The sequence below is a fragment of the Oryctolagus cuniculus genome, chromosome 8 (genome assembly GCF_051225735.1).
Source record: "Oryctolagus cuniculus isolate XC-2025 breed Fujian yellow rabbit chromosome 8, ASM5122573v1, whole genome shotgun sequence".
Lineage (NCBI taxonomy): Eukaryota > Metazoa > Chordata > Mammalia > Lagomorpha > Leporidae > Oryctolagus > Oryctolagus cuniculus.
Genome location: NC_142874.1, coordinates 111,892,336 through 111,918,016, shown reverse-complemented (window position 1 = coordinate 111,918,016; position 25,681 = coordinate 111,892,336). Strand labels below are relative to the sequence as shown.

Genomic DNA, 25,681 nt, shown 5'->3' with positions numbered 1-25,681 from the left:
CTTCCCGGGCCACAGCAGAGAGCTGGCCTGGAAGAGGGACAACCGGGATAGAATCCGGCACCCCGATCGGGACTAGAACCCAGTGTGCCGGCGCCGCAAGGCGGAGGATTAGCCTAATGAGCCGCGGCGCCGGCCTAGTTGAAGTAATTCTAACACAAGCATACCATATCACCACATAATTTCCTCAGGAAAAATGCACGCTCAAGTATGTGAGCCCTTTCACACCTGTGACTGAAATCAAACCAGGGAGGCTCATCATGGACGCACTTTCAGTGTTACCACTGCCCTTCGGTCATCCTCACCAGGGCGTTTCCCTTTGCTTTCACTTTAAAGTTAGGCTACTTTGTTATATTTTATGAACAGCCATGATGCACCAGAAATTCCTAAAGAAACAGAATATAGAAGCCAACCGTACAAATCCATAAGGCTTTTTATTATTACATGGGCTCCCTCCACATTAACGATAACATCAAGTTATATGATCACTGGGTTTTTACCATCTCTAAAGGAATGAGCAAGTCTCAATGGAATAAAATCACTTTATCTATGAAAGGCAGGTAGCTTGCACATAAAATAACTAAACTTAGAAGAAAAATAATAGCTCAAAAAGTTTTTGTTTACCAACACTATAGTAACATATTTCCTAAAAGATGGCTGGCTTGTTTACAAAATTAAAACAGTACCATTTTCCATCACACAAAAACAACTTGCAGGTTCAAAAGCAGCTGAAACAATTAAAGTCCTGTAACTCTTAAAAAAAAAAACAAGGTACAGTGAAAAACAAGTTCTAGAAATGATTCAGCTATTCAGTTTTTAAAAACATAGTAAATCGTGGCGCAGCAGGTTAGGCCGTAGCCTATGATGCCAGCATCCCATATGAGCTCTGGTTCAAGCCCCAGCTGCTCTGCTTCCAATCCAGGGCCCTGCTAATGCGCTGAAAAAGCAGAAGACAGCCCAAGTACTTGGCCACTGCCACCCACGTGCAAGACCTGGATGGAGTTCCAGGCTCCTGGTTTCAACCTGGCCCAGCCCTTGCTATGTGGTCACTTGGGGAGTGAACCAGCAGATGGAAGATCTTGCTCTCTCTCATCCTGCCTTTAAAATTTAAATAAGAAATCTTAAAAAAAAAAAAAAAATAGCAAGGTGTGGGTGACTCAGATGGAGTTCCCGGCTTCTGGCTTTGGTCTGGCCTCAAGTCCTGGTTGTTGCAAGCTTATGGGGAATGAACCAGCAAATGGAAGATCTTTCTCTCTCTCTCTTGGTCACTCTGCTCTTCAAATAAATAAATCTTTAAAACTCACAGCAAACCTGTCAACTTGTTTAAAACATAGGGCTCTTCAGTCTAACTATTCAAATTCTGGTTATACAAAACTGATAATAAATTGTGCTTTAAGTTCACTTTTAAACTCTCAAAATTTTTTAACATTCAAACTGGTAAAGTCAGTTGGCACAGACCATATCATGTTTTTAGCGTTAACAACTACTCTTTAGTTAATTTAAGCTTCCAAAATATTAAACTGTACTTTCCTTTAACTGTGGTCCTCTATCTCCTTCCCCATGAAGAAACTAAGGGTGCTAAGGTTTTGTTTTTTCTCCACATCTGGTTGGTAAAACAACGCAAATGTTCCGTACAACTTGAGGGAAACTGGCACACATACCTTGGAGGTGCGGCTGAGGAAGGCGGCTTCTCTGGGGTCTAGGTGTTCACAAAAAGGAAGGAGGACCAGAAAAAGAACAAAAAACATATTAGGATAAGCAGCTCAGATATACCAGATGGATTTAAAAGGATTCCTGGAACGATGGGATGTCCGAAGCTTACTTGTTCACTGTCACTGTCCTCACTGTCGCTGAGCTGAAGGTCATCTTCAAGCATGCTGGAATGGGCAGGGACAGACACAGCGTAAGACTTGAAATAATTTCCAGCAACTTTGCTAACTGCATATGAATAGACTATGTTCAAGGATATCAAGAGAGGGGCAGGGTGGGTGATTGCATCAAGTGTTTTACTTCTGTGGAAATGACAGGATGACAAAGGAGCCAGTCCAGTTCAAAGGCCCTTAGCAGCTCTGAACTCAGTCCTTCCCATGGTCTGAGCACTGAAGCAGAACCATCCACTAGGCAAACATCTGCTGTCACCCCACTAGAGTCAGAGCCCTAACCATGAGGCCAGCATCCACACACACACAACACAACACGCTCAAACTTTTTTCTTTTTTTTCACAGTTTGTAGGTGAACTGGAGTAAACGATTAACCATTAAATGAGTGAATGATAAATGAGGACTATTTGTTAAGCACATAGGATAGTGCCAGGCACATAAAAAGCACTATGCAAGAAATAAATACACAGTGAGATATAAGAAGCTATCAAGGAACTGTAACAGAACAGTCATCTTAATAACGATCTTTGGACAGTATTTTTCACAGGCAAAAATGTATTCTCTTTTCTAAGAACACTAATCAATGGGAAACACAGAAATACAAGTATACTTCAAAAAGTTTATAGGAGGCCGGCGCCGCGGCTCACTAGGCTAATCCTCCGCCTTGCGGCGCTGGCACACCGGGTTCTAGTCCCGGTCGGGGTGCCGGATTCTGTCCCGGTTGCCCCTCTTCCAGGCCAGCTCTCTACTGTGGCCAGGGAGTGCAGTGGAGGATGGCCCAGGTGCTTGGGCCCTGCACCCCATGGGAGACCAGGATAAGTACCTGGCTCCTGCTTTCGGATCAGCGCGGTGCGCCGGCCACGGCGGCCATTGGAGGGTGAACCAAGGGCAAAGGAAGACCTCTCTCTCTCTCTCACTGTCCACTCTGCCTGTCCAAAAAAAAAAAAAAAAAAAAAAGTTTATAGGAAATAGAATTAAAAGCTAATTTTCATGCAAAAAAAATGTGAAAACCATGCAAATGAGGAGCTTTCAAAAAGTTCACAAAGGGAGGGGACCTCTGGCAGCATTTAAAATGCCCACACACCATATCTGAGCGCCTGGGTTCAAGTCCTGACAGCAGGTGATGGCTCAAGTACTCGAGTACCTGCCACCCACATGGGAGGTCCAAATTGTGTTCTAGGCTCCTAGTTTGACATGGCCAGACTTTCAAAATAAGTAAATCTTTTCAAAAATTAAGTAAATAAAAATGCTTGTGGAAAACATGTATTATGAAAAAACTATGCATGAAGTTCAAACATTCTGTACCAAAATAAATTTATCGAGTAAATCCACTTTCCACAAAGTTTATGAAGTACTCTTATACAAAAGATAATGTTGTCTAGACAGCATGTTTACCATTCTGGTGGGGAAAAGTCAGCTCACTTCCTCAAACTTTCTGTACATGTTTTCTTAGACATTAACACCTGCCACCCCTAACTTTCTATGGAGATGCTCAAATTTCAATAGTAGAAATCAGTAACTACACTCTCCCATGGCCCTCAGATATCTTGAGCATGATTACTTGAGGAAACACTATAAATAAAACTGGAAAGAAAAATAGCTGCTGCAGTATTACTGATACGCTAAACCTTTTTTATTGGAAGTCAAAACCCTTCAGAATTTCTAAAAATACCTCTGCAATAGTCTGACCAACAATGTTTACAGCAAAGTCACCACCTAGCGCTGAAGTAAGCAGGCATGTTTATTTTGGGAAATCTTGGTAAAAATCACTGTATTTGCTAATGAAAATAAATGATAAAAATTGGCTCTTTCCTAAATGACCGCCTACATGCAATGTGCTAATTCTGCCAAGGAACTACTTTTACCAACAAATGTACTGAAATCATCCTTTGATAAGTTTCTAAATAAAATGAAAGCTGTTAGCTACTGTGTAAACGCAGGCCTTGCTCTGTGTTTATCTGACAAACTAAATTGTATTTTATAGAGGCTTGAAATCCACCTTCAGGCATAGGACCCAGCAGTCGATAAGCGTAATGGTGCACAAGAAAGCCATTCAATGGGCTTAACTGCTAAATGGTGGTGAGGCTGTGTACACACAACCACAGAAGACACATCTTTGGAATTACCCTAAGGTACAACACAGCCCTCACACCGCCCCCAAAGAAATCTAGCAAAGTGTGTTCACCGACAAACTATAGTAAATGGCTCTGTTTTCTTAGTCACTGGATTTTTTATTTTTTTTATTTTTTTTTTTTATAAAACTGACATGCCTTAAATTCTGGTAACATCAATGATCATGTAACCCATGTTGCAAACAGAGGATTAAAACTCCCCGCTCCTTTTCACTGAGCTTCTGAATGTCTTACTTCCATGACTACACTGTTCTAATTCTAGGCTCTACTTACTCTTTGGGAATAACAGGTGCCATGAAAATGCTGTCTGAGATTCTGAAAATTTCCCATTCAGAGACTTATGCTGACAAAAACAAAATATGACCACAGGTACAAAAGCTATTCAGGACCTAAAGAGAGTGACCTCTGAAGGAAGAGTCGGGAACATATCTACAATTAGCACTCAAAAAGAATCCAGTGGGGTCAAACAAAATTTACTACTTGGGATATACTGGGACTTACACAGCAGACACAGATATTTTGTCAACGTTTGCTGACTCAGACAAGTAACAACAGAAACTTCCAGTGACTTTAACATAAACCAGCATGGTATTGGGGGAAGAAGGAGGGCTTTTCAGAGATTTTTGATCTGCAATGTTTTATGAGTTACTTAAAAATAATAAGTTTTGCTAGTATAGAAAGTTAATCATGGATGCCATTAATTTTTAAAAATTCCTCAAACAGTTGAGGAAAATGAAGTTTGATGATATGTGAAGGCTTTTGAGAGAAGGAAACATTTTTATGAAATTAGCTGAAGTACACTGCAAGTCCCCCAGAAATTACATCCAAGGTCAAGCACATACTGCATGTGAAGAACTGGTACTAAGATGTGAAGAATGAGGAGACAGACCACAGCATACCTGGTTGAGCACCTCTGCACCCCATAACAAAGAATCAAAATCTCTTCGATCTAGTCCCATTCAGATCACTAAAACCTACATCAAGGGAACAGAAGGCTGGACTGTGCCTTCTCCTCCTCAACCATGAACTTTTGTGGAGCAGGATCAAGCCATTTCTACCTTCAAAGTCTTCCTCTAGAACTTGGCAGGAACCCTACAAAGCTGGCTAAATGAACAGCACTGTCTTTGCCAAGTAACCATATCCTAGAGCTGTGTTCACTATGTGATCTGAATGCTAGAGGCACTGCCTGTACTCACAGCCCCAAGTGCTGCCTATGACTATGCCCTCAATAGAGTTGGTCCTCTGTATATACAATTAAACTAAAAATAAACCATAATGAAGAAGGCGATGGGAGAAGGTGTGGAGGTTGGATGGGAGCTGGGGTGAGAGGGTGGATATTGCGGAAAGAACCACTATATTCCTTTGAAAAACACACTCATTAAATAAAAGCTTTAAAAAAGAAGAAGAAGAAGAAAATGGCCACTAACATGCTTAAGATCATGAAGGAACCTGGATTCACAATCCATTCCATGTTAAAGGAGATGCCCTTGTTCTGGCCAGTGTGAGACACAGTGGTGACAAAACGTAACAGATGCGATTAAATCTAAGTTCCAGAACCCACTAAGAGAAAGACCTGGATTTAAAACAAAACAATAGCTATCCTGCTGGGAAAAAAAAAAAAAAAACACAAATATACTGTTTTACCTTATGAAAATAAACCACGTTTAAATCTTACATACTTTAAGTGGTCAAGTAACTAATTTCATTTCAAAACTCCAAGGCAAAACAGTTATTTCAAAGCCTATGGCCACCTTTGGCACTGTTCAAAGGAAGTCAAATTGCTCAGGTAAAGCAATTCTTTGAACTATGATGTAGGTTTAACCACATGCTACATTATTGGTTAGGTAAACTTTTTCCCCAAAGGTTAAACAATCCTCCAACCCTTTGTCCCAATGCATTCTTTAGGCAGCTGCTGTAGCTTAGAGAGCCAAGTGCAGGTTCTGGCAGGCATGTTTCAGGGAGTCAGCACAACTGTTACTGTGTGAAGACACACACAGACAAGTCTTCATTTCGTTTCACATCTCAGTATTGGACTTGACCAAAGCTTTCAGTGCCACTATTCTGCAACACCTCAATTCAGAGCCCCCAAATTGTTTAAATTATTTTTTGGCTTCACATTTTCATACGATCATTTTGAGAAGCAAGCAAAGGCAAGACCACACTAGTTATTAATAAGCCAAAATCATAGAATTAGGTATGTTTAAAATGACAAGAAAAGCAATGTTTTTCAGAAGCCTCTAACAAGCCTGTGGAACATAATGCCACACACTTGAAATGAATATGTGGATAGAATGGGCAAAGGAGTGCAGGGGGTGGGTGCCAAAGGAGAGACATTCAATCAGGCTTTGATTCCTTTTTTGATACATGGCAGAAATAAGGAGTGCAAATACTACATAAGAGATGATGGAGAGTGGGCCGGAGCGTGGCATAGCAGGTAAAGCTGTCACCTGCAGTGCCAGCATCCCAGATGGGCGCCAGTTCAAGTCTTGGTTGCTCCACTTCTGATCCGGCTCACTGCTATGGCCTGGGAAAGCAAAAGATGGCCCAAGACTTTGGGCCCCTGCACCCACGTGAGAGACCCAGAAGAAGCTCCTGTCTCTGGCCTGGCCCAGTCCTGTTTTGGGGGAGTGGTTCAGTGGCTGGAACAGTCGTCTCTCCCTCTCTAACTCAAACCTTTCAAATAAAGAAGGATAGAGAAAGAGAGAGAATATGATGGGAGCTTCCAAATCATGAAGGGGACTTGGCATACAACAAAGGAAAAAGTAAAGCAGCTGGTGCTGTGGCGCAGTAGGTTAATCCTCCGCCAGCAGCGCTTGCATCCCATATGGGCGTAGGTTCTTATCCTCACTGCTCCTCTTCCAATCCAGTTCTCTGCTGTGGCCTGGGAAAACAGAAGATGGCCCAAGTCCTTGGGCCTTGCACCCACATGGATACTGGGAAGAAGCAGCTGGCTCCTGGCTTCGGATTGGTGCAGCTCCGGCCATTGTGGCCATTTGGGGAGTGAACCAATGGACAGAAGACATTTCCCTCTGTTTCTCCTTCTCACTGTCTGTAACTCTACCTCTCAAATACATACATAAAAATCCTTAAAAAAAAAAAAAAAAAAAAAGAGAGAGAGAGAGAGAGAGAGAGAGAGAAAGAAAGTAAAGTAGCACCTCTTAAGCAGCTGTAGCACAACATAAACTCTCCAAAGCTAAGAACAGTGAAATTCAGGGACAGACTGTCTTTGGGAGATATGGCTAACAAGACAGAGAGGAAATTGAGTCTCTAACCTGCCTTATTTTAGTAAAAGAGGTAATTGGCTGATAAGGTAAAAACTGTTGCTATGGGTATAAAAAAGTATTAAGCTCTATAGATGAAGTGAAGACTTTTTGAGGTCAAACGAGAAAAGTTGTAAGAATATACCTGAGGAACAACCCGAAGTTAAATGAATAAAAATAAAATCAATTGGTATGGCAAAATACAAACACAAAGGTGACACTTCTTGAACCAGAAACAAAATCCAGAAAACTTACTACATAAAATCATGTCTATAAATAGAGCTTGTAGATGTTCAATCAAGTCTGTAAGATCTTTCCTTCCGCATTTTTTTTTTTTTTTTTGACAGGCAGAGTGGACAGTGAGAGAGAGAGAGACAGAGAGAAAGGTCTTCCTTTGCCGTTGGTTCACCCTCCAATGGCCGCCGTGGCCGGCGCGCTGCGGCCGGCGCACCGCGCTGATCCGAAGGCAGGAGCCAGGTGCTTCTCCTGGTCTCCCATGGGGTGCAGGGCCCAAGTACTTGGGCCATCCTCCACTGCACTCCCTGGCCACAGCAGAGAGCTGGCCTGGAAGAGGGGCAACCGGGACAGAATCCGGCACCCCAACTGGGACTAGAACCCGGTGTGCCGGCGCCGCAAGGCGGAGGATTAGCCTAGTGAGCCACGGTGCCGGCCCCTTCCGCATTTATTTTAAGCATTTACTATATGCCAGGCACTGCTGTAGACCCCCATGGAATCAAGTTCGAGCAGAAAATAAAACATTCTAGCCTTTGATGTTTATATTCTAGAGGCAGGAGACAGACTCCAACATTAACTTTCTCCATGGTACACAAGTCCATGGCAGAGTAAAGGGATGAAGGAGAAACAGGGCTGTGGGTTATGCAAGTGCCATGGGGAGTAACTGGGGTTTAGAAAACAGGGAGGTGGCCAAGTGGCCAGAAGGGAAAGTGGACCCATGCACGTGTGGAGTGCCGGTAGGGAAAGGGTTCTAGAAGGTCTAGGCAAGGTGGGGGTGGGCAGGGGTGGTGCTGAGCGCAGGAGCACGAACGTTCTTGTGAGAGCAGACCACACCTTGTTAGTTTAATAATTCAACATCCCAGGGAGGATGAAATGAACAACCTGCCCTTAGGGCTAGCAGATTCTTGGTGAATTAAAACATCTTATTCAATCATTCAGTCCATGTTTAAATTAGTCTAGAGCCACTTAACTGTAGTAAATTAGCAGTTATGATTTTAAAAATGAAGTTTTAATAGACCCTTAGGAGCTCCACTAAAACCAGGTTTCACATATGCAAATGAACTCCTTCAAAGTAGCTGCCTCAGAGGAGTTACAAGTGGCTGAATTCAGACCTGCTCAAGTACCTGCGAAGGTGACAAGGAGCCCCTGCCTTCTTCTCATCACTCAGGTTCCAGGTCAAATGTTGTCTGCTCTGAGAGACCTCTCCTGACTGAACCTCCCCCAAAACTCTGGCCCCCAGCCCTATCACTATCCCATCACCTTGTTCCATATCATAAGCAAGCTGCATTTAGATCCAAAATGTTCAAGACAAAGACATAACCTTATTGACTACCGCAAGTACCTAAAATACCACTAAGCCCCCAGCACATGTTCAAAAGTGAGATATGGAAGGGACAGATGGAGGCAACTATCTGCAATAGCCCCACGCTCCTAGAGCCAAACCCAGAGTATGTCTAGCATTTGGGTTAGATGCATGTTCAAGGGCGATGGTAGTTTTTCTTTGGCAGAACATAAACTGAAACTCATTTCCCTTCCGAAAGGCGCTAGCAGGAACTTCCATAAAATGTGAAGATAAACACTGCCTCACAAGAGATCTCAGTGTAGTGCATCCTTTTCCAACAACCCCAGGCTTTCAGCCTGAGAAGTATTATTAGGAATGTTCTGTGATGCTGAAGTTGTAATGTACATCTGCAAATAAGTGTGTCTTGTTTTCAGGAGAACTGTGAACAAGGATGGGGACAGGATCTCAATGACAAACAATTTATAAGTGTTGCACATATAGGTTATTTCTTCCACATTCTTTATCAACAGATAGTACTTCAAGTGAACACTGCATTGAAATAAATGATTCCAGGCAAAACACCTTCACATAGTCTAAGCTAACATTTAAAAATAACATAGGAGAAAAAAATTTCCTTAGGCAAAATGATTGGCACAAGTAAACCACTGCCCTTCTCTTGCCAGGTGTCCTTGCGAAAGTGACATCGTCTTTAAACTCCACGTGGCAATCCCTGACCCACCATCATATGATGCCAGGGAAGACAAGGCGACCTGGAAGTCCAACCACTTCCTTAACATCATCCAATTTCTGGATGATTATCCAAAATGCTTCACTGTGGGAGCAGACAACGTGGGCTCCAAGCAGAGCGGCAGATCTGCACGTCACTCCGAGGGAAGGCCGTAGTGCTGATGGGCAAGAACACCGTGATGTGCGAGGCCATCCGAGGCATCTGGAAAACAACCCTGCCCTGGAGAAGCTCCTGTCTCATATCCGGGGAAATGTGGGCTTTGTGTTCACCTAGGAGGACCTCACTGAGATCAGGGATATGCTGCTGGCTAATAAGGTGCCGGCTGCTGCCCATGCTGGTGTCACTGCCCCCTGTGAGGTCACTGTGCCAACTCAGAACACTGGTCTGGGGCCCGAGAAGACCTCCTTGTCCAGGCTTTGGGCATCACCACTAAAATCTCCAGGAGCACCGTTGGAATCCTAAGTGACGTGCAGCTGATACAGACTGGAGACAAAGTGGGAGCCAGTGAAATCACACAGCTGAATACGCTGAACATCTGGCCCTTCTCGTTTGGGCTGATCATCCAGCAGTGTTTGACAGCGGCAGCATCTACAACCCCGAAGTGCTGGACATCACTGAGGAAGCCCTGCACTCGCGCTTCCTGGAGGGTGTCCGCAACGTTGCCAGTGTGTGTCTGCAGACCAGTTATCCGACTGTTGCATCAGTACCCCATTCTATCATCAATGGGTACAAGCGCGTTCTGGCTTTATCTGTGGAGACTGAGTACACCTTCCCACTTGCTGAAAAGGTCAAGGCCTTCCTGGCTGATCCATCTGCATTTGTGGCTGCGGCCAGCACTGCTGCCCCTGCGGCTGCTACCGCAGCCCCAGCCAAGGTGGAGGCCAAGGAAGAGTCAGAAGAGTCGGATGAAGATGTCGGATCTGGTCTCTTCAACCAGCAAAAGCAGCTTTATTTGTGAAACAAGGAAATAAAGGCTTATCTCTCTTAAAAAATTATCTCTTCAGACTTAAATCTAGGACATTTCAACCAATACTTACGTCCTGATGTGATGATTCATATTACAATAAACTGTTAGAACAGTCTTCCTTAGCACTTCATCAAAATACTTAAAAACTCCTTCATTCATTTCCAAAGAACCTTTGCAGGGCCGGTGTTCTGGCACAGTGGATTAGGCCCCTGCTTCTGACACAGCATCCCATATTGGAGTGCTGCTGTAGTCCTGGCTTCTCCACTTCCAATCTAGCTCCCAGCTAATGTGCCTGGGAAAGCAGAAGATGGCCCTAGTGACTGGCTCACTGCCACCCACAGGGGAGACCTGGAAGCAGCTCCTGGCTCCTGGGTTTGGCCTGGCCTAGATACAGCTGATGCTGCCATTTGGGGAGTAAACCAACGGATGGGAGATTTCTGTCTCTCTGCTTTTCAAATAAACAAATAAATCTTAAAAATAACAAAAACAAAGAAACCTTCCTCATAATTAATAACAATTTCAAGTTTACTGTTAACAACTAATTTCTACCTTTAATTGTAAGTAAGTGCTAATGATTTCAGAGGCAAAAAAATAAGCAAACACAGGAAGCAACCTTTTGTAAGAACTTGGCAATTTCAGGGTAAGGAAGAGAGAAGCAAGTTGGCTAAGATAATACAAATATACTGCATTAGCCGGTGCCGCGGCTCAATAGGCTAATCCTCCACCTTGCAGCGCCGGCACACCAGGTTCTAGTCCTGGTCGGGGCGCCAGATTCTGTCCCGGTTGCCCCTCTTCCAGGCCAGCTCTCTGCTGTGACCCGGGAGTGCAGTGGAGGATGGCCCAAGTACTTGGGTCCTGCACGCCATGGGAGACCAGGATAAGTACCTGGCTCCTGCCATCGGATCAGCGTGGTGCAAGGGCCGCAGCGTGCTGGCCGTGGCGGCCATTGGAGGGTGAACCAACGGCAAAAGGAAGACCTTTCTCTCTGTCTCTCTCTCTCACTGTCCACTCTGCCTGTCAAAAAACAAAAACAAACAAACAAAAAAACCCAAAAAACCAAATATACTGCATTATAATGTCTAAAATATTAACATATCATCCCTTTTGAGAAGCTGACAAATGCACTGACACCAATAAACAGAATTGGCACAGAAAGAAGTATCCACAATTATATAAAGGGACATAACAACTGTATAAGGGAAGGAACTACTTTATACTTCGCCCTAAAAACTCCATGGAATAGAGAATTCTAAAGCCAGAAGCCCTTATATGAATACATCCTCCCCTAGAATTAAGGGCACGGGGCTAACCCCCTAGCTAGCTAATCAGTTACCTGCCCCCGCTTTGAAGGAGGAACTCAGATATCTGGGAACTAACCACAGCTTAAATGACAGAGATGAAAACTGCATTTGCTTCTTTCACATCTGCATTCTTCCACCTCAACCAGTCTCCCAACCCAAGGCTGACAGATGAAAAAAGCTACACACACCGCTCACAGACATACTCCTGGGCCTTTGTCTTATCCTTTCATATGCCACTCTACTTTCCCAAGGATTTCAAACTCCTAGCAACTCTGAGAGATACAGTATTAAGACCTAAACTGATTTTTCAAACCAAAGTACAAATGACCCTTTAATTAACAATTTGCTCTGACATTCAAGTGTATTAGAATATATTCCTGGCACTTCATGTGCCACTCAAATAACTTAGCTTTATGTGAAAGAACCCTAACACTGGCACTAGATCAAATTAGCCTGCTAACACTAAGAGCTTTGTCATACTAAATCTGAATAATGATGGCACTTCACAGATTAACTGGGACTTCACTTTCCTTTCATCTCCATTAAAAATAAGTTCATAACAGCAATTCCCTTTTTCCAGAGTTCCATTTCACGTTGGCACTTCCACCAGCTCCAGTGTTACCTTCTGTCCTGATACTTTTCCTTCTCCTGACCTGTTAGGCACCCACTCACACCCATTCGCTAAATGTATTATCAGTGTGAATACTCTTTTCTAGATAATGTATACATCCACATTTCGATTTCATAAAGAAAACATTGGATGAGACACAAGGGGGCCTTAAAAAGTGTGCAGGAACATGGAATTAAAAGACTGTGAGCATTTTCAAAGAATTTTTCTTATTAAAGAGAAGCTTTTGAATGAGAACTCTGCGTATTAAGACCCTTCCATTCTTCCTTGTTTTTTAACATTTATTTCAAAGGCAGAGTTATAGAGAAGGAGAGCCAGAAAGAGGTAGGGGGTAGGGGTGGAGGTACCACAGGGAGAATGAGAATCTGCTTTTCAAATAAATGTTAAAAAAAAGTCATTCCTTGGGCCCCTGCATCCACGTGGGAGATTTGGAAGAAGCTCCTGGCTCCTGGCTTCGGCCTCGCCCAGCCCCGGCAGTTGTGGCCATTTGGGAGGTAAACCAGCAGACAGAAGACCCCTCTCTCTGTGTAACTCTGCCTTTCAAATAAATAAAATAAAAATCTTTTAAAAAATAATTTAAGAGTAGTAATAAGAGAAAAGGGAGAGGCTGACATTGTGGCATAGTAGGTAAAGCTGGACCTGCGATGCCAGCATCCCACACAAGGGCCAGTTTGAGTCCCAGAAGCTGCTCCAAATCTAATAAATCTCCCTGCTAATGAGCCTGGGAGGGCAGCAGTGATGGCCCAAGTGCTTGGGCCCCTGCACCCACGTGGGAGACTTGGATGAAGTTCCTGGCTCCTGGCTTTTGCTTGGCCCAGAACTGGCTACTAAGGCCATCTGGGGAGTGGGCCAGCAGGTGGAAAATCTCTCTCTCTGTAATAAGTAAATACATGCATAAATCTTTTAAAAATTATTATTTTTTAAAATTCACTTATTTGAGACATAAGAGTTACAGAGAGAGACACACAGAAAGGTCTTCCACCTCCTGGTTCACTCCCCCAGATGGCCACAACATCCAGAGCTGGGCCAATCCGAAGCCAGGAGCTTCTTCCGGGTTTTCAACACAGGTGCAGGGATCCAAGCATTTGGGCAATCTTCCACTGCTTTCCCAGGCCATAAGCAGAGAGCTGGATCAGAAGAGCAACAGCCAGGACATGAATCAGCACACATATGGGATGCTGGCACCACAGGTGGAAGCTCAGCCTACTAAGCCACAATGCTGGCCCCAAACAAATCTTTGAAAGAGGGCAAAAGCAAGAGAGAGAGAAAGGTAAAAGAAAAGTGGAGGGGAAAACTGATCTAACTTTGCATGTTTTTGCCAATAAAGAATGTTAAAAACTGAAACTCCTTAAGTATCAGTTTCACAAATAAAATACATTAGGATCACAAAAAGCCATTCATTTCCCTCTCATTTCGCTATGGGGAAATGAAAGTGAACTGCATCAAGGAGCTGGCCTCAGCAAACAATGCCTATAACTAGGTCACACATTCAGTCATGGCAAGAAGATAAAATAACTGCTTCAGTCCAACTACACAGTTTTTACATAAAACATGCAATCCAAAGAACAAACAATGTACCTAAAAAGAGAAGCAAGCCAGGTAGGTGCAGGTGTTATGGCATAGCGGGTAAAGCCGCCACCTGCAATGCCAGCATCCTATAAGGGTGCCACTTCAAGTCCAGGCTGCTCCACATCTGATTCAGCTCCCTGCTAATACACCTGGGAAATCAGGTGAATATCGCGCACCCATGTGGGAGACCCAGTGAAGCTCCTGGCTGCAGTCTGGCCCAACCCTGGCTGCTGCAGCCATTTGGGAGTGAACTAGTAGATGGAAGATTTCCTTCTCTGTGTAACTCTGCCTTTCAAATAAATAAATAAAACAAATCCTTTAAGGGGGACGGGGGGAGAGGAGAGAAGCAAGCTGGAACTTGAACTCCAGAGCCAAGTCTCTAAGAGTAGCACCAGGCAGCACTGGTGAGTAATGAGATACTCCCAGAGAGAATGGCTTCCTGACTTAGCTCCTAACCACCACTACCACACCACTTCTACTTGTAAGAAGGTAAAGAAGTAACAGTTCAATGCCATCAAGAAATGACAAATTGGGTCAAAACGCTGATTCAAAAATCTTTAATATGCTGTCTAAAATTTTCCATACCTAAAATGTATCTGGACTTAATAAAGAATAGCTGAGCAATAGGACTTTCTCCTTTTTCATAAAACTAGGCCAAAAAAGCGGCATAAAATCTTAAATTGTGCACATCCCCAAAAACTCCCTTAAGAAAAGCAAAGCTATTCAAGACTGTACATTTGCACAATTAATATGAAAACAATGCCTCAAAAACCTTTTTTTTTTTTTTTTCAGAAAACCCTTTAGCAAACTCTCCTAGGATGCACAAAACCTCAACAAGAGAGCTTAATCCAAACACATATAAATGTGGTTCAATTTCTTCCTTTATACTGCAGCAGCATTTTTATGAGTGTCATTACTTGAAAGTAGAAAAAAAAAAGGCAAGCAATGGATTTACACAGGAAACTACAATGTCATGTTATAAGTTTTTAACAAACAAAAGAATTTTACTTACGATGTCCCCTGCTGAGAAGTAGGGTGGGTTTTTGAAGATGTCTCATATTGTTCTGTAGGGGAGGGAAACATTATCAGAGCCATACAATGACACATATTTATGAGGCTGGCATTCAGAAGCTCCCTTTTTTGCCTCTCTCCTTTTAACTAAACACTTAGTATACACTCTGACACACAGAGTGCTGTACACTACCCCTGGTGCAGTCTCACCACTGCAATCCAACACTTAGGCTCCTTTTCGTCCATAGACCAAAACCACCTTCAAAAACAGTGCTTGCAGCATGCCGGGGAGACTTTGTTGTCCTTGGTGACAGCTGATGGCGGTTCACATGGAGCACCAATGACAGGGCTGCTCACAGCTCCAATCTGATCAGACTCCTCACATTTATGGGGGATTTGGTGTGACTCCTCTGTCCCTGGTTGACTGTGCTCTCCCACCTACTGCTAGTCCCATTATCCAATCCTTTGTACACTCAACTCATTCCCTTATTCCCTTAAAACCTACTAGCAGACTGCCTAGTAGATACCAGTATGTGGAAGTCTTTCAGGCTCTGTCCTCAATGAGGTCACAGCTGACTGACAGACATGAAAGAGACCCACAAGTATCTACTGCCTTAGGCAGTGTGAGATAAGTACACAAATCAATTGCATAAACTCACTATCCTGGGGATCAGCGAAAGGTCACTCAATGAGTTGGTAATGGCCAAAGATGACACATTAGAGAAAGAACAAAACTAACTGTCACAGAGGATGAGTGAAATCTGACAGATGGCTGCAGGGAAGTGGGGAAGGCCTGCAGGAAGGAGAGAAGTGTGAAGGTGGGAGGAATTCAACCGCTGACTTGGGAAGGGTAAGGCTGGGGAAGAATCAGCGGTGGACAGCACTGAAAGGTGGGCAGAAATCAGGCTGTAGAGATCTCTGCGTGCCAGGATGGGAAGCTTGACTACTTGTTGGGCTATGACACTCTCAATGATCTAAGTAGGACACGACACAGTGATTCCTCAGAAATATTAATCCAGCGGTGCTACGTGGTGCGACCTGGACGGAGCAGGAAACGTTAACTGTGGAGGCACAGTTGAAAAATCCAGTTTGGAGGCAGCTGCATTTGTCTAGACATGCGGTAATGGGGACCAAAACAGAACTGGAAATGAGAAAGGAAATGTGGGTGCCTTTTAGGCAGGGGTAACTGCTCTTTCCCACACACATTAAGTGGAGAGCCTTGTATATTTGCAATTAATGGCTTGATCCTCATGGTGGCAGTAGCTCTTACAGATATCTTCAAACTGCCTATCCTTCAGACTAGAAAGCGAGAACCAGGACTACAAATTACTGAGAGTAAAGTCAGTGTTTTGACCATTCACAGGTCTTCCACATGGTCACCTTGCCTGAGTTCTATGGTCTACAAGTTCTGGGTATCTCTAGGCAGCCATGTTTTGCAAATGTGGACATAAGGAGACAGCACACAAGTAAAATCCCTGCACTTCCCCCTATTTGGCTTCCAAAACTGATGTGCCAGTACCATAGGATCCAGAGCTCTATCCATCCATACCCCACAGCTCTCTTCATTCAACACATGGCTACACTTCCTGTAATCAGATCCCAAAATCACATTCTCACAAAGCTAAACAATTCACCAGAATACCAGGTGACAAAGTGGCAGCAACATAAAAGACTGCAGGGTGGGGCACTGTTGCGCCAGTACCTCCAGGAGACCCACCAATGTGATCAGAATAATGAGAAATTAGGCCCCAGTGCTGCACAGGCCAAGGGTACGCACCATTCCAGGCCAAGAACGACCTTAACCGTTCACTTTAGGTTACATTTTGCTAAGAAGGGGGGAAATCAAACAGTTTGATAGATCAAAGCCTCTTTGTAAACCAAGAGTTCACAGTCAGGCAAGACATGAGTGACCCCACAGATGGCATGTAATCTGCATGGCTGGCAGCTCTGGCAGACAGAGGAAGGTGGGAAGCAGGAGGCAAAGGGCCACAGAGCAACTCTTCTCAGCCCAGTTGGCTTCCCCTTTAGACCTGCGCCACTTGACTGGACATCTGTCCTGGGGTTGGCTGCCAAGATGTTGGGTAAAAAGATTTCACAATCTCGCTAAACTGCCATCAATTTCAGTTCATTTTACCTTGTTATTTACACAATACTGTAGCAATGAAGTCACGGCTACTTCTCTCTGTTGGGGCATTTACAGCTAGGAGTACTCTGCATGAACTTATTCAGGATCCCTAGAGCAGGGAACAGCAAACCTTTTCTGTAGAGGTCAGATAGTAAGTATCTCACATTTTGTGTGCTATTTCTTGCAGAATAAATGAATGGACACAGCAAAGTCCCAGGAAAATGTTATGATATGTACAAAATCAGGCTGCATGCCAGCGCTGACTCTCAGCCTCCCATTTTTCTCTAGCTTATCCACCCCACCCCTGTTCTAGAGGAAGGGTGCTCTGCTTCTTTTCTAATCTTCTTTCTTCTCAAATTCTTCAGTTCAAACCACAAAATAATCAAAAGGGGAAAAAAATGTAAGAGAGGGAGAGGAATGAGGTAAGGAGATGGGAAGGAAGAGTCACCTCTAGGGAGTTACCTGTGCCCACGCCTCACCCACCTTGCACATCCACGTCATCATACTTCCTCACTTGGGCAGCTAATAATTCCTGCTGAGGGCTAGCTTTGTCTATGCAAGTAGCTATTCCTGCTGCCATATTCTGATGAACTAAATGACTGCAAACATCCTAGTCACTTTGTAAAACTTGACATGCCTTACCTATATGGCTAGGACACAAAGGATTTATTGATCTAAAAGGTTATTGTTATTGAAGAGAAAGCTGGATTCTATTAGCTTTATCCATTTTCCCCTGAATTCTTGAGGACTATACAATTCATAAAAAGATGTCAGAAATTGTCACAAAGCAAATATATATACAAATACTGCTAGAGAAGCTGTTGTGCTGCGTTTCTTATAGAAATTTAACCAAAAAATACAAGAATCACACAAAACACTTCAATCTAATATTGTATATAATTCCAGAGTCACAACACTCTGAGGTAATGACAAAGCAATTTGCTTTCATCCATGAACTCTCTGCAGTTCCACTTAGCAGCTTTATGTTTGCTCTCCATTCCTGTTCTTTCGACAGAGGAACTCCGTGTCTTCAGCCCAATGGATCACTTTTTGCCTGATGCTTTTACACTACATAGAAAAACTTATGCTTCACATTCTGGATATTTACTTACTTTGGTTTTGGGTTGCAGAAGAAATGTGCTGAGACTCCTAGAAATAAAAATGAAAAAACAAATTCTAGTTACAAAAATATTAAGGTTCACATATCTAAAAAAAAAAAAACTGTAGAGCTTTAAATACTGAAAGGTAATAAATTTTATAAAATTTTCAGACATATAGAAAAACCAAGTTGCTAGTACAGAGACCACTCACACTACCCACCACACAGATTCTAGAATTCACACTTCCCTACATGCTCCTTAAAGCTATCTCTCCCTCTATTCAGTCTTCACTTAATTTTTGATGCACAGGTTGCAACACCAATTTATTTCGTCTTTACATACAGTGGTTTTTGTTGCTTCTGTTCTTGCCTAAACTTTATTTTTCCCTTGGTGTTGAACAAAAATATTTTTACAAATTTAATGCTTTAATTAGAAACCAGTAACAATGAATCACCCTGGGGCCGGCTCTGAGGCATAGCGGGTAAAGCCACTGCCTGCAGTGCCGGCATCCCATATGGGCTCCAGTTCGAGTCCTGGCTGCTCCACTTCCAATCCAGCTCTCTGCTATGGCCTGGGAAAGCAGTGGAAGAATGCCCAAGTCCTTGGGCCCCTGTATCTGCATGGGAGACCTGGAAGAAGTTCTTGGCTCCTGGCTTCGGATCAGCACAGCTCCAGCTGTTGCGGCCAACTGGGGAGTCAACCAGCAGATGGAAGACCTCTCTGCCTCTGCCTCTCCTTCTCTTTCTGTGTAACCCTGACTTTCAGATAAATAAATAAATCTTTTTTTTTTTAAAGAATCACCCTAAAATACACAATAGCTTTTATTAGAACACAGGTAAAATATCTAACTTGTGGCAAATTTGGGGTTTTATGAAGAACACATTTTCTGAAAGTAACAACATGGAAAGAAGTATCTATAAACACATGTGTGATGTGTACCTACATATATATGTATTTTTATATACAAAGCCATATGCATGCGACAGAGTACAGATTTGAATGGGTTATTTCTATATTCTGAAGGTTACAAGAAAGTACAAATCAAAATTAGGGAAAATGACAGTGTTCAAATACACTGTTGATCAAAAAATATAAGGGACAAGAGTCAGCAGCTCCTTTGCTTGTTAAAAACCCAGCACTAATGTAGTTGGTCATATTAAACTCTATGAACACTTAGGAAGCATGAGACATGAGATGTGTGTGTTTATCAGACTCAATCTATTCCACCTAGTTCTTTGTATTTCTGTTATCCATCTCTAAAGTAAGAATTCTTGGGGCCGGCCCTGTGGCATAGCGAGTAAAGCCACCACTTGCAGTGCCAGCATCCCATATGGGCACAGATTCAAGCCCTGGCTGCTCCACTTCCAATCCAGCTCTTTGCCATGAACTGGGAAAGCAGCAGAAGATGGCCCAAGTCCTTGGGGCCCTGTACCCATGTGGGACACCTGGAAGAAGCTCCTGGCACCGGATCGGCCCAGCTCCACTACTGCGGCCATTTGGGAGTGAACCAGCAGATGGGAGTCGCTCACTCTCTCTCTCTCTGCCTCTCTATAACTCCTTCAGATAAATAAATCTTGAAAAAAGGCAAAAAATAAAAAAAATGAAGTAAGAACTCTCCAATGAAAGAATGTACTGGAAAGCCTTAAATGCTTTTATAAGCTATAAGCCCTGGACAAATCTAAATGGTCCTACTCACATAAGTTGGAGAATAAAATGTTCTAAAGCATTGGTAGAAGCTAAATTAATTGTAATTTTAATCTAATCTCCAAAGACTTGAACAAGTAACACTCCATCCATGTGGCTCACAGCAATAGCTCAGACTGTTCACTAACTCGTGGGTGCAGTGCCTGCTACACTTTGAAGGAATTACCTTTGTGGGGAAAGGAAATTTGGATGGCTCAGCTGTACTAGGCGTATGTATTGCTGTCAAAGGAGGAGGCCATGAATGGGTCATTTCCTGGAAAGAGATTTGGAAAGGGAAGAAAAAGCAAATTATAAAAAGAACATTCATTGCTAGTTAAGTTAACTTTTCACACTTAATGTTGAATTGGATTGATGGAAAATGAGAAATGTATCTGTTTTAGAAGCTGTTTCATTGACTTTTTTTTTTTTTAATAAGACTCTTGCTTTAATGGGCTCTGTTCAAAAGCTGATGATCTCCAATATACAGAACTGGAAAGTATCAGGCTGCAGAAAGCAAGAGCAGTGCATGAATGGATTTCACATTGTGAACGTTACAGAGCACATAAACTGTAGTCGGGATTGCCAGAGCTTATGTAACCATGAAGACTATAAACGACAAGTTGTGCTGGAAAAGCAATCTCGACTCAATGAATTCTTTCTCTCTCAGCTTCTTTATTGCATTTCCTGGAATTATTTAAGTTCAAAGGAAGAAGAACTTTCCTGTTTGACTTGAACAAACAAGTAATTCAGGTCACTTGTTGCACTTGGAAGAGTTTTAATGGATTTGACCCTTCTCCGATACACATTAGCAGTTGAGGAAAAGGGCTTTGAAAAACTGCCTTTCTGCTAATCAAGAGAAGTTTAATATTTACTATTTTCTTGGTTGAGGGCAGGATTTCTAAAACTTACAAATTAATATACTCCTACTTATGTTAACCCTAGTTCTTTTCTCCCAAGTGCATTCATGAATTTTATTTTGGTTTGCAGAATACTTGCAGACAATGGATTGTCAGAGGGAAGGAGGGACAGTTGGGAAGTTTCATTATGCTCTTAAAACTATGTGAAATACACAAAATCTGTTCCCTTTATATAAATAAAAAATTTTTAAATGGCATTATGTCAGATAATAATCATTAATACATGCATGGACACTCATTTTTTAAATGGGTTAAAATGGCATGGAAATTATTAGTTCCAGCCTGCCATAGTATTTTACAGATGAGAAAAATGAGGTCCCAAATGCCTGGGTCAAGGCCCTTAGGAAGCCAAAGGTTGATCAGAGTACAGGCTAGAAGCCTCTTTGCCCTCTTGGTCTAAGAAAAAAGTTGTTTCCCACATGTGTCAGACCTGGCTAGTCAACTCGTATAATGATTAACAGCAACTTTCTCCTAGTGAGCAGGTGCCCCCAAAGCATGTGGTATTGCCTCAACTGCACAGCACACTTTGCAAGGTGCTAGCTAGCCTATTTCCACAGAAATGCCATCAGTCCTCGCAACAACTGGAGGTGGGGCTCCAATAAGTATTGTCATTTCTGACCTTGGTGCACCTCTTCCCTTGCCTTCCCTACTGCTACTCTGTGGGTTAAAGTCCCAGCACAGGCAAGACTGATCTTGTACAGCAACAAGAAACCTAACTGATGCTGGCTTTCTCGAGTAATTTTCACTTAAAAGTCAAATTAGGGGCAGACATTTGATTCAGTGATTGAGACTCCTACATCCCATATTGGAGAGCCTGGCTTGAGCCCTGGATCCTTTGCTTCTGATCCAGTTTCCTGCTGGTGCAAGGCCAAGGTGGCAGCTGACAAACAGCTTGAGTGCTCGGGTCTCTGATGCCCATGGGAGACCTGGATTGAGTTCTGGGCACCTGGCTACAATCTGGCACAGCCGTGGGTGTTGCAGCAATTTGGGAAGTGATCTAGTAGATGCAAGATTTCTCTCTCTGCTAAAACTGTAAAACTAACTAAAGTAATTAATTCATTCAGTTTAATTAAGATTTTATTCATTTGAAGGGCAGAATGACAGAAAGAAACGGAGACACACAGAAAGGCATCTTCCATCTGCTAGTTCACTCCCCAGAAGGCCATAATGGTTAGGGCTGAGCCAGGCCAAAGACACCATTCTGGAACTCCATCCCAGTCTCCCATGTGGGTGGCAAGAGCCCAGGTACTGCTACTCCTTCCCAGGTGCATTAGCAGGGAGCTGGATTGGGAGTGGAGCAGCTGGGACTTGATGCTAGGTCCCAAGCGGCAGCTGAACATGCTGTATCCCAATCGCTGGCCACAATTAATGAATTCTTCAAAAAAGTGAAGTCATTTCCTTATCCACTTACAAGCCACTTGCTTTGTTTAGGACACAACAGGAATTATGTACTAAAACATACAAGAAAGAGTTAATAGCCCTGGAGTCAGACACACTGATTGGAATGCTAACAATGACCTTAAGTATCAGTGTCAGCCTAAGTACACTGGCTGAACTCTGAGCCTCAATTCTCACTAAGAAGTGGACTAAGGGGCAGGCATGAAGCCTAGCAGTTAAGATGCCCAGGTCCCATATCAAAGAGCCTTGGTTCTATTCCTGGCACTGGCTCCTGACTTCAGCTTCCTGCTAATGTGCACAATGGGAAGCAACAGATGATGATGGTTCAAGTGGCTGTGTCCCTACCACCCACTTGAAGACCTGGATTGAGTTCCTTGTTCCTGCATTGGCCTAGCCAAATAGAGTTCCAGACATCACAGCCATGTGGGAAGCAAACAAGTGAATGGGAGACCCCTTTCTCGATCTGTCTGCATTTTTTTCTGTCTCTCTGAAACCCAAAAACGTAAAAATTTTTTTAAAAAAGGAAGAGATGAAGACCATTTATTTTTCAAGGTTATCATATAGGTAGTTTATGTAAAGTATTTGGATGCATGGTTCACAGAAGGCAATTTAATACAAGCACTACAACTTTTTATTAAAATTTTAAAACAATTTCAAAACTTCACCAAAGAAAGCTCCCTGCTGTTTGATTTGACAATCCTTTAAGGTATGGAACCATTAGAATGCAACAACATAAAAACATGTAACAATCAACTGAGAAAGCACTTGAAAGCATCATCACCTAGTTTTCCAAGAATTTCTTCAGAATCTCAGTGGTGTCTGTAGGCTTTTAGCCACTAATTATTCCCAAACAACACCCATTGTATTCTCAATGCTTAAGGCTGTCCCAGCTATTAAATTAGGCAGTTAGAAAGCGCATAAAGTCTTTCAGTCCCTAAGTGGTTCACTAGTGGTCTGAAAGAATTTATATACTTCCCTAAATGCCTCATTTGCCAGAGAGACCTAGGCTTTAGGAGAATTGGAGCCACTGCTACACAGAAAATGCTGCTCACACAGAGTCCTGAGGCTGTGGTTTTGCTTCCTATCTTAACACTTACTTTTCAGATGGATGGAAGCAACGCCCCAGACATCTTCCTCAGCACTGCCATTCCAGGTCCCTCTGTGGCTGTCTCCTCCTTTCCCTTTGCTCCCAGTATCAAGTGCTTCTAAAACACCAATTTAATCCCACCTTGAGGCATTGTCACCAACACTGCCCTCTGCCTACTCTGCTCAGTGTGCTGTTCCAATATTCATAGCTCCATATCAATACTCAAACATTATAATAGGTATTCATTTTTCCCACTATAACCTTTGTGACGCCAAGGACTCTATGTTCTTCACTATAGCACCCCAGGGCCTGGAACGTATCTGGAAGCTTACTAGATATTTGTTGGATAAATGAATGAGCAAAGCATGGTGCTTCTACTCACTGTACTCCCATCACTGGAATGCTGCACAGAGGTGATGTCTCCTAGCATTGTGTTAGTTCCTCAAGAAGCTGTCAAGGCTCCACCAGGACAAGCAGAAAATCTGAACTATTTCCATAAGCCCCCTGAGGCACACTGTCTTCTCTGGACCCTCATGCATGACCATTTCCTGGCTGCTAATAGTGTCTCTCTGCTATCTTCTAACCCCATCAGCCTGTTGGAGTTATAAGCCACCACTTCCCCTTCCTTGAAACACTTCCATCCTAAATATTGCCCCCTGGAGAATCAATATCTTCTATGATCATTTTTTGCTGTGCTGCCTCTATCACCCATCACAGAGAGTCTTGTTTGGATTCCTGGCAATCTTACTAAATTGCTGGAGAAAGAGAAGACTGGGACTCACAGGCAGGAGGAAGTTTCAGACAGGGAAAATTGGAATGGGCCCTAAAGATCATCCACAGCCCTGGGCCTTCACTTAAAACGAGAAAACCAAAGCCCAAGGCTAACATACGCCCTAGCAGTGGTCACAAGTCTCAACTATATAAAGGTCCATGGGCTCTTCAGTGCCAAACACCCTTCTATTTGCTTTCCCAGTGTGTAACTTCCATGTGAAAGCACACTTTTTTTTTTTTTTTTGCTTACTTATTCTCAAGCATTTCCAAGCAAGTAAAAATTCATTAAAGAGATGTTAAGTGAGGACAGCAGGAAGAAATGAGTTGAGTTTATTAAATTAGAAAATGTTCATCTGGGGCAGGCATTTAGCATAGCCAAGATGCTGGTTAAGACGCCCATGTCCCCCATCAGAGTAAGTTGCTCAGAAAATTTCTCATTTTTGGCAGTGCAAGCCATGCTTCCTTAGAGGTCACTTTCTCAGAAAATCCTAACTATAAAAAAATTCCACACGTGAGAAGGTAACCAACACAGTAGCCACAATAATTCATTCCTGGTCTCAGCATCACCATCAATTAATACTTTACAACAAAAAGAAAAAAAAAAAAGAGTCCTTGTACTTTCTGAGGGGAAAAATAAACAGAAGAGATTCCAGTTAATAGGCACATGTGTCGTCTCCCCTACTACTTTCGAGAAAAAATAAAAACAAATCAGAAACACACTAGGGCCGGTGTTGTGGCACAGCGAATAAAGCTGCCACCTGCAACAACGGCGTCCCACATGGGCGCCAGTTTGTGTCCTGGCTGCTCCACTTAGAATCCAGCTCTCTCATGGGCCATGTTGGAAACCTGCAGGGAATAGGAATTCCTTAGCCCTGGTTTTAGCCTGGCACAGCCTTGGCCATTGCTGCCATCTAGGGAGTGAACCAGCAAATGGAAGCATTTACACACTTACTCTTCCCTCCCTCTTCCCTCTCCCCTGCTGGCTGCCAACTCTTAAAATAAATAAATCTTTTAAAAAAATAAATAAATGGCACAGTAAATATCATTAAAATTGGCACGGAAGCAAATTAAAACCAAAGAGGAAGGATACCAAATAAATACACAAAATCCTCCGTTATTACAATTACTGTATGTGTGTCTTAAAATGAAGTTCTTGATTTCTTGGAAATAAAAGCCAAAACGGGAAACATGAAAAATTGTATAAATCTTTTCTGATAAAAAATAAAGCTAGCTGAAGAGGAGAATTTATACATTTTTTCCCTCTGGAATGAATTCTAGAACAAATTTGTCATTCTTGTTCAAGAAACACTGAACAAATGGGTAACGTATTCAATAATATAGTTGAAGAGCACCAACGTTCATGGCACAGTCTCAACATACAAAAACAAAAAATAACCTCTAAGGTCTGTCTAGATGTCCACCTACTTCCTACTCTTTTCATCCCTTTAAAAGCTTCATGGTTTCATTGGAGAAAAGGCCATCCATAGAAGGCAACATCTACAAAACCACCACCATGAACCAACCAAGTATGTTTTAACCACTGGTGCTTCCCATGCGACATCAATAGAGATGGTTTCCTCTCTGGGAAGT

At 42.9% G+C, this 25,681-nt stretch overlaps 1 protein-coding gene and 1 pseudogene across 15 annotated transcripts in view; one reads left to right on the top strand and one right to left on the bottom strand.

Annotated features, from left to right (window-relative positions):
• Nucleotides 1–25,681, bottom strand: part of AFF1 (ALF transcription elongation factor 1) — a 197,552-nt gene that overhangs the window by 35,036 nt on the left and 136,835 nt on the right. For 10 of the 15 annotated variants that reach the window (XM_051820180.3, XM_070047916.2, XM_051820177.3 and 7 more), the window contains 5 exons: nucleotides 20,106–20,192; nucleotides 18,248–18,284; nucleotides 15,012–15,063; nucleotides 1,820–1,874; nucleotides 1,659–1,696 (listed from right to left, as the gene is read on the bottom strand). In XM_051820180.3, coding sequence (XP_051676140.3) covers nucleotides 1,659–1,696; nucleotides 1,820–1,874; nucleotides 15,012–15,063; nucleotides 18,248–18,284; nucleotides 20,106–20,192 — 269 coding nt within the window. The remainder of the gene's footprint in view (nucleotides 1–1,658; nucleotides 1,697–1,819; nucleotides 1,875–15,011; nucleotides 15,064–18,247; nucleotides 18,285–20,105; nucleotides 20,193–25,681) is intronic. The other 5 variants (XM_089303145.1, XM_089303146.1, XM_070047918.2 and 2 more) reach the window with 1 other exon arrangement.
• On the top strand, nucleotides 6,414–10,616 carry LOC103350809 (large ribosomal subunit protein uL10 pseudogene; annotated as a pseudogene).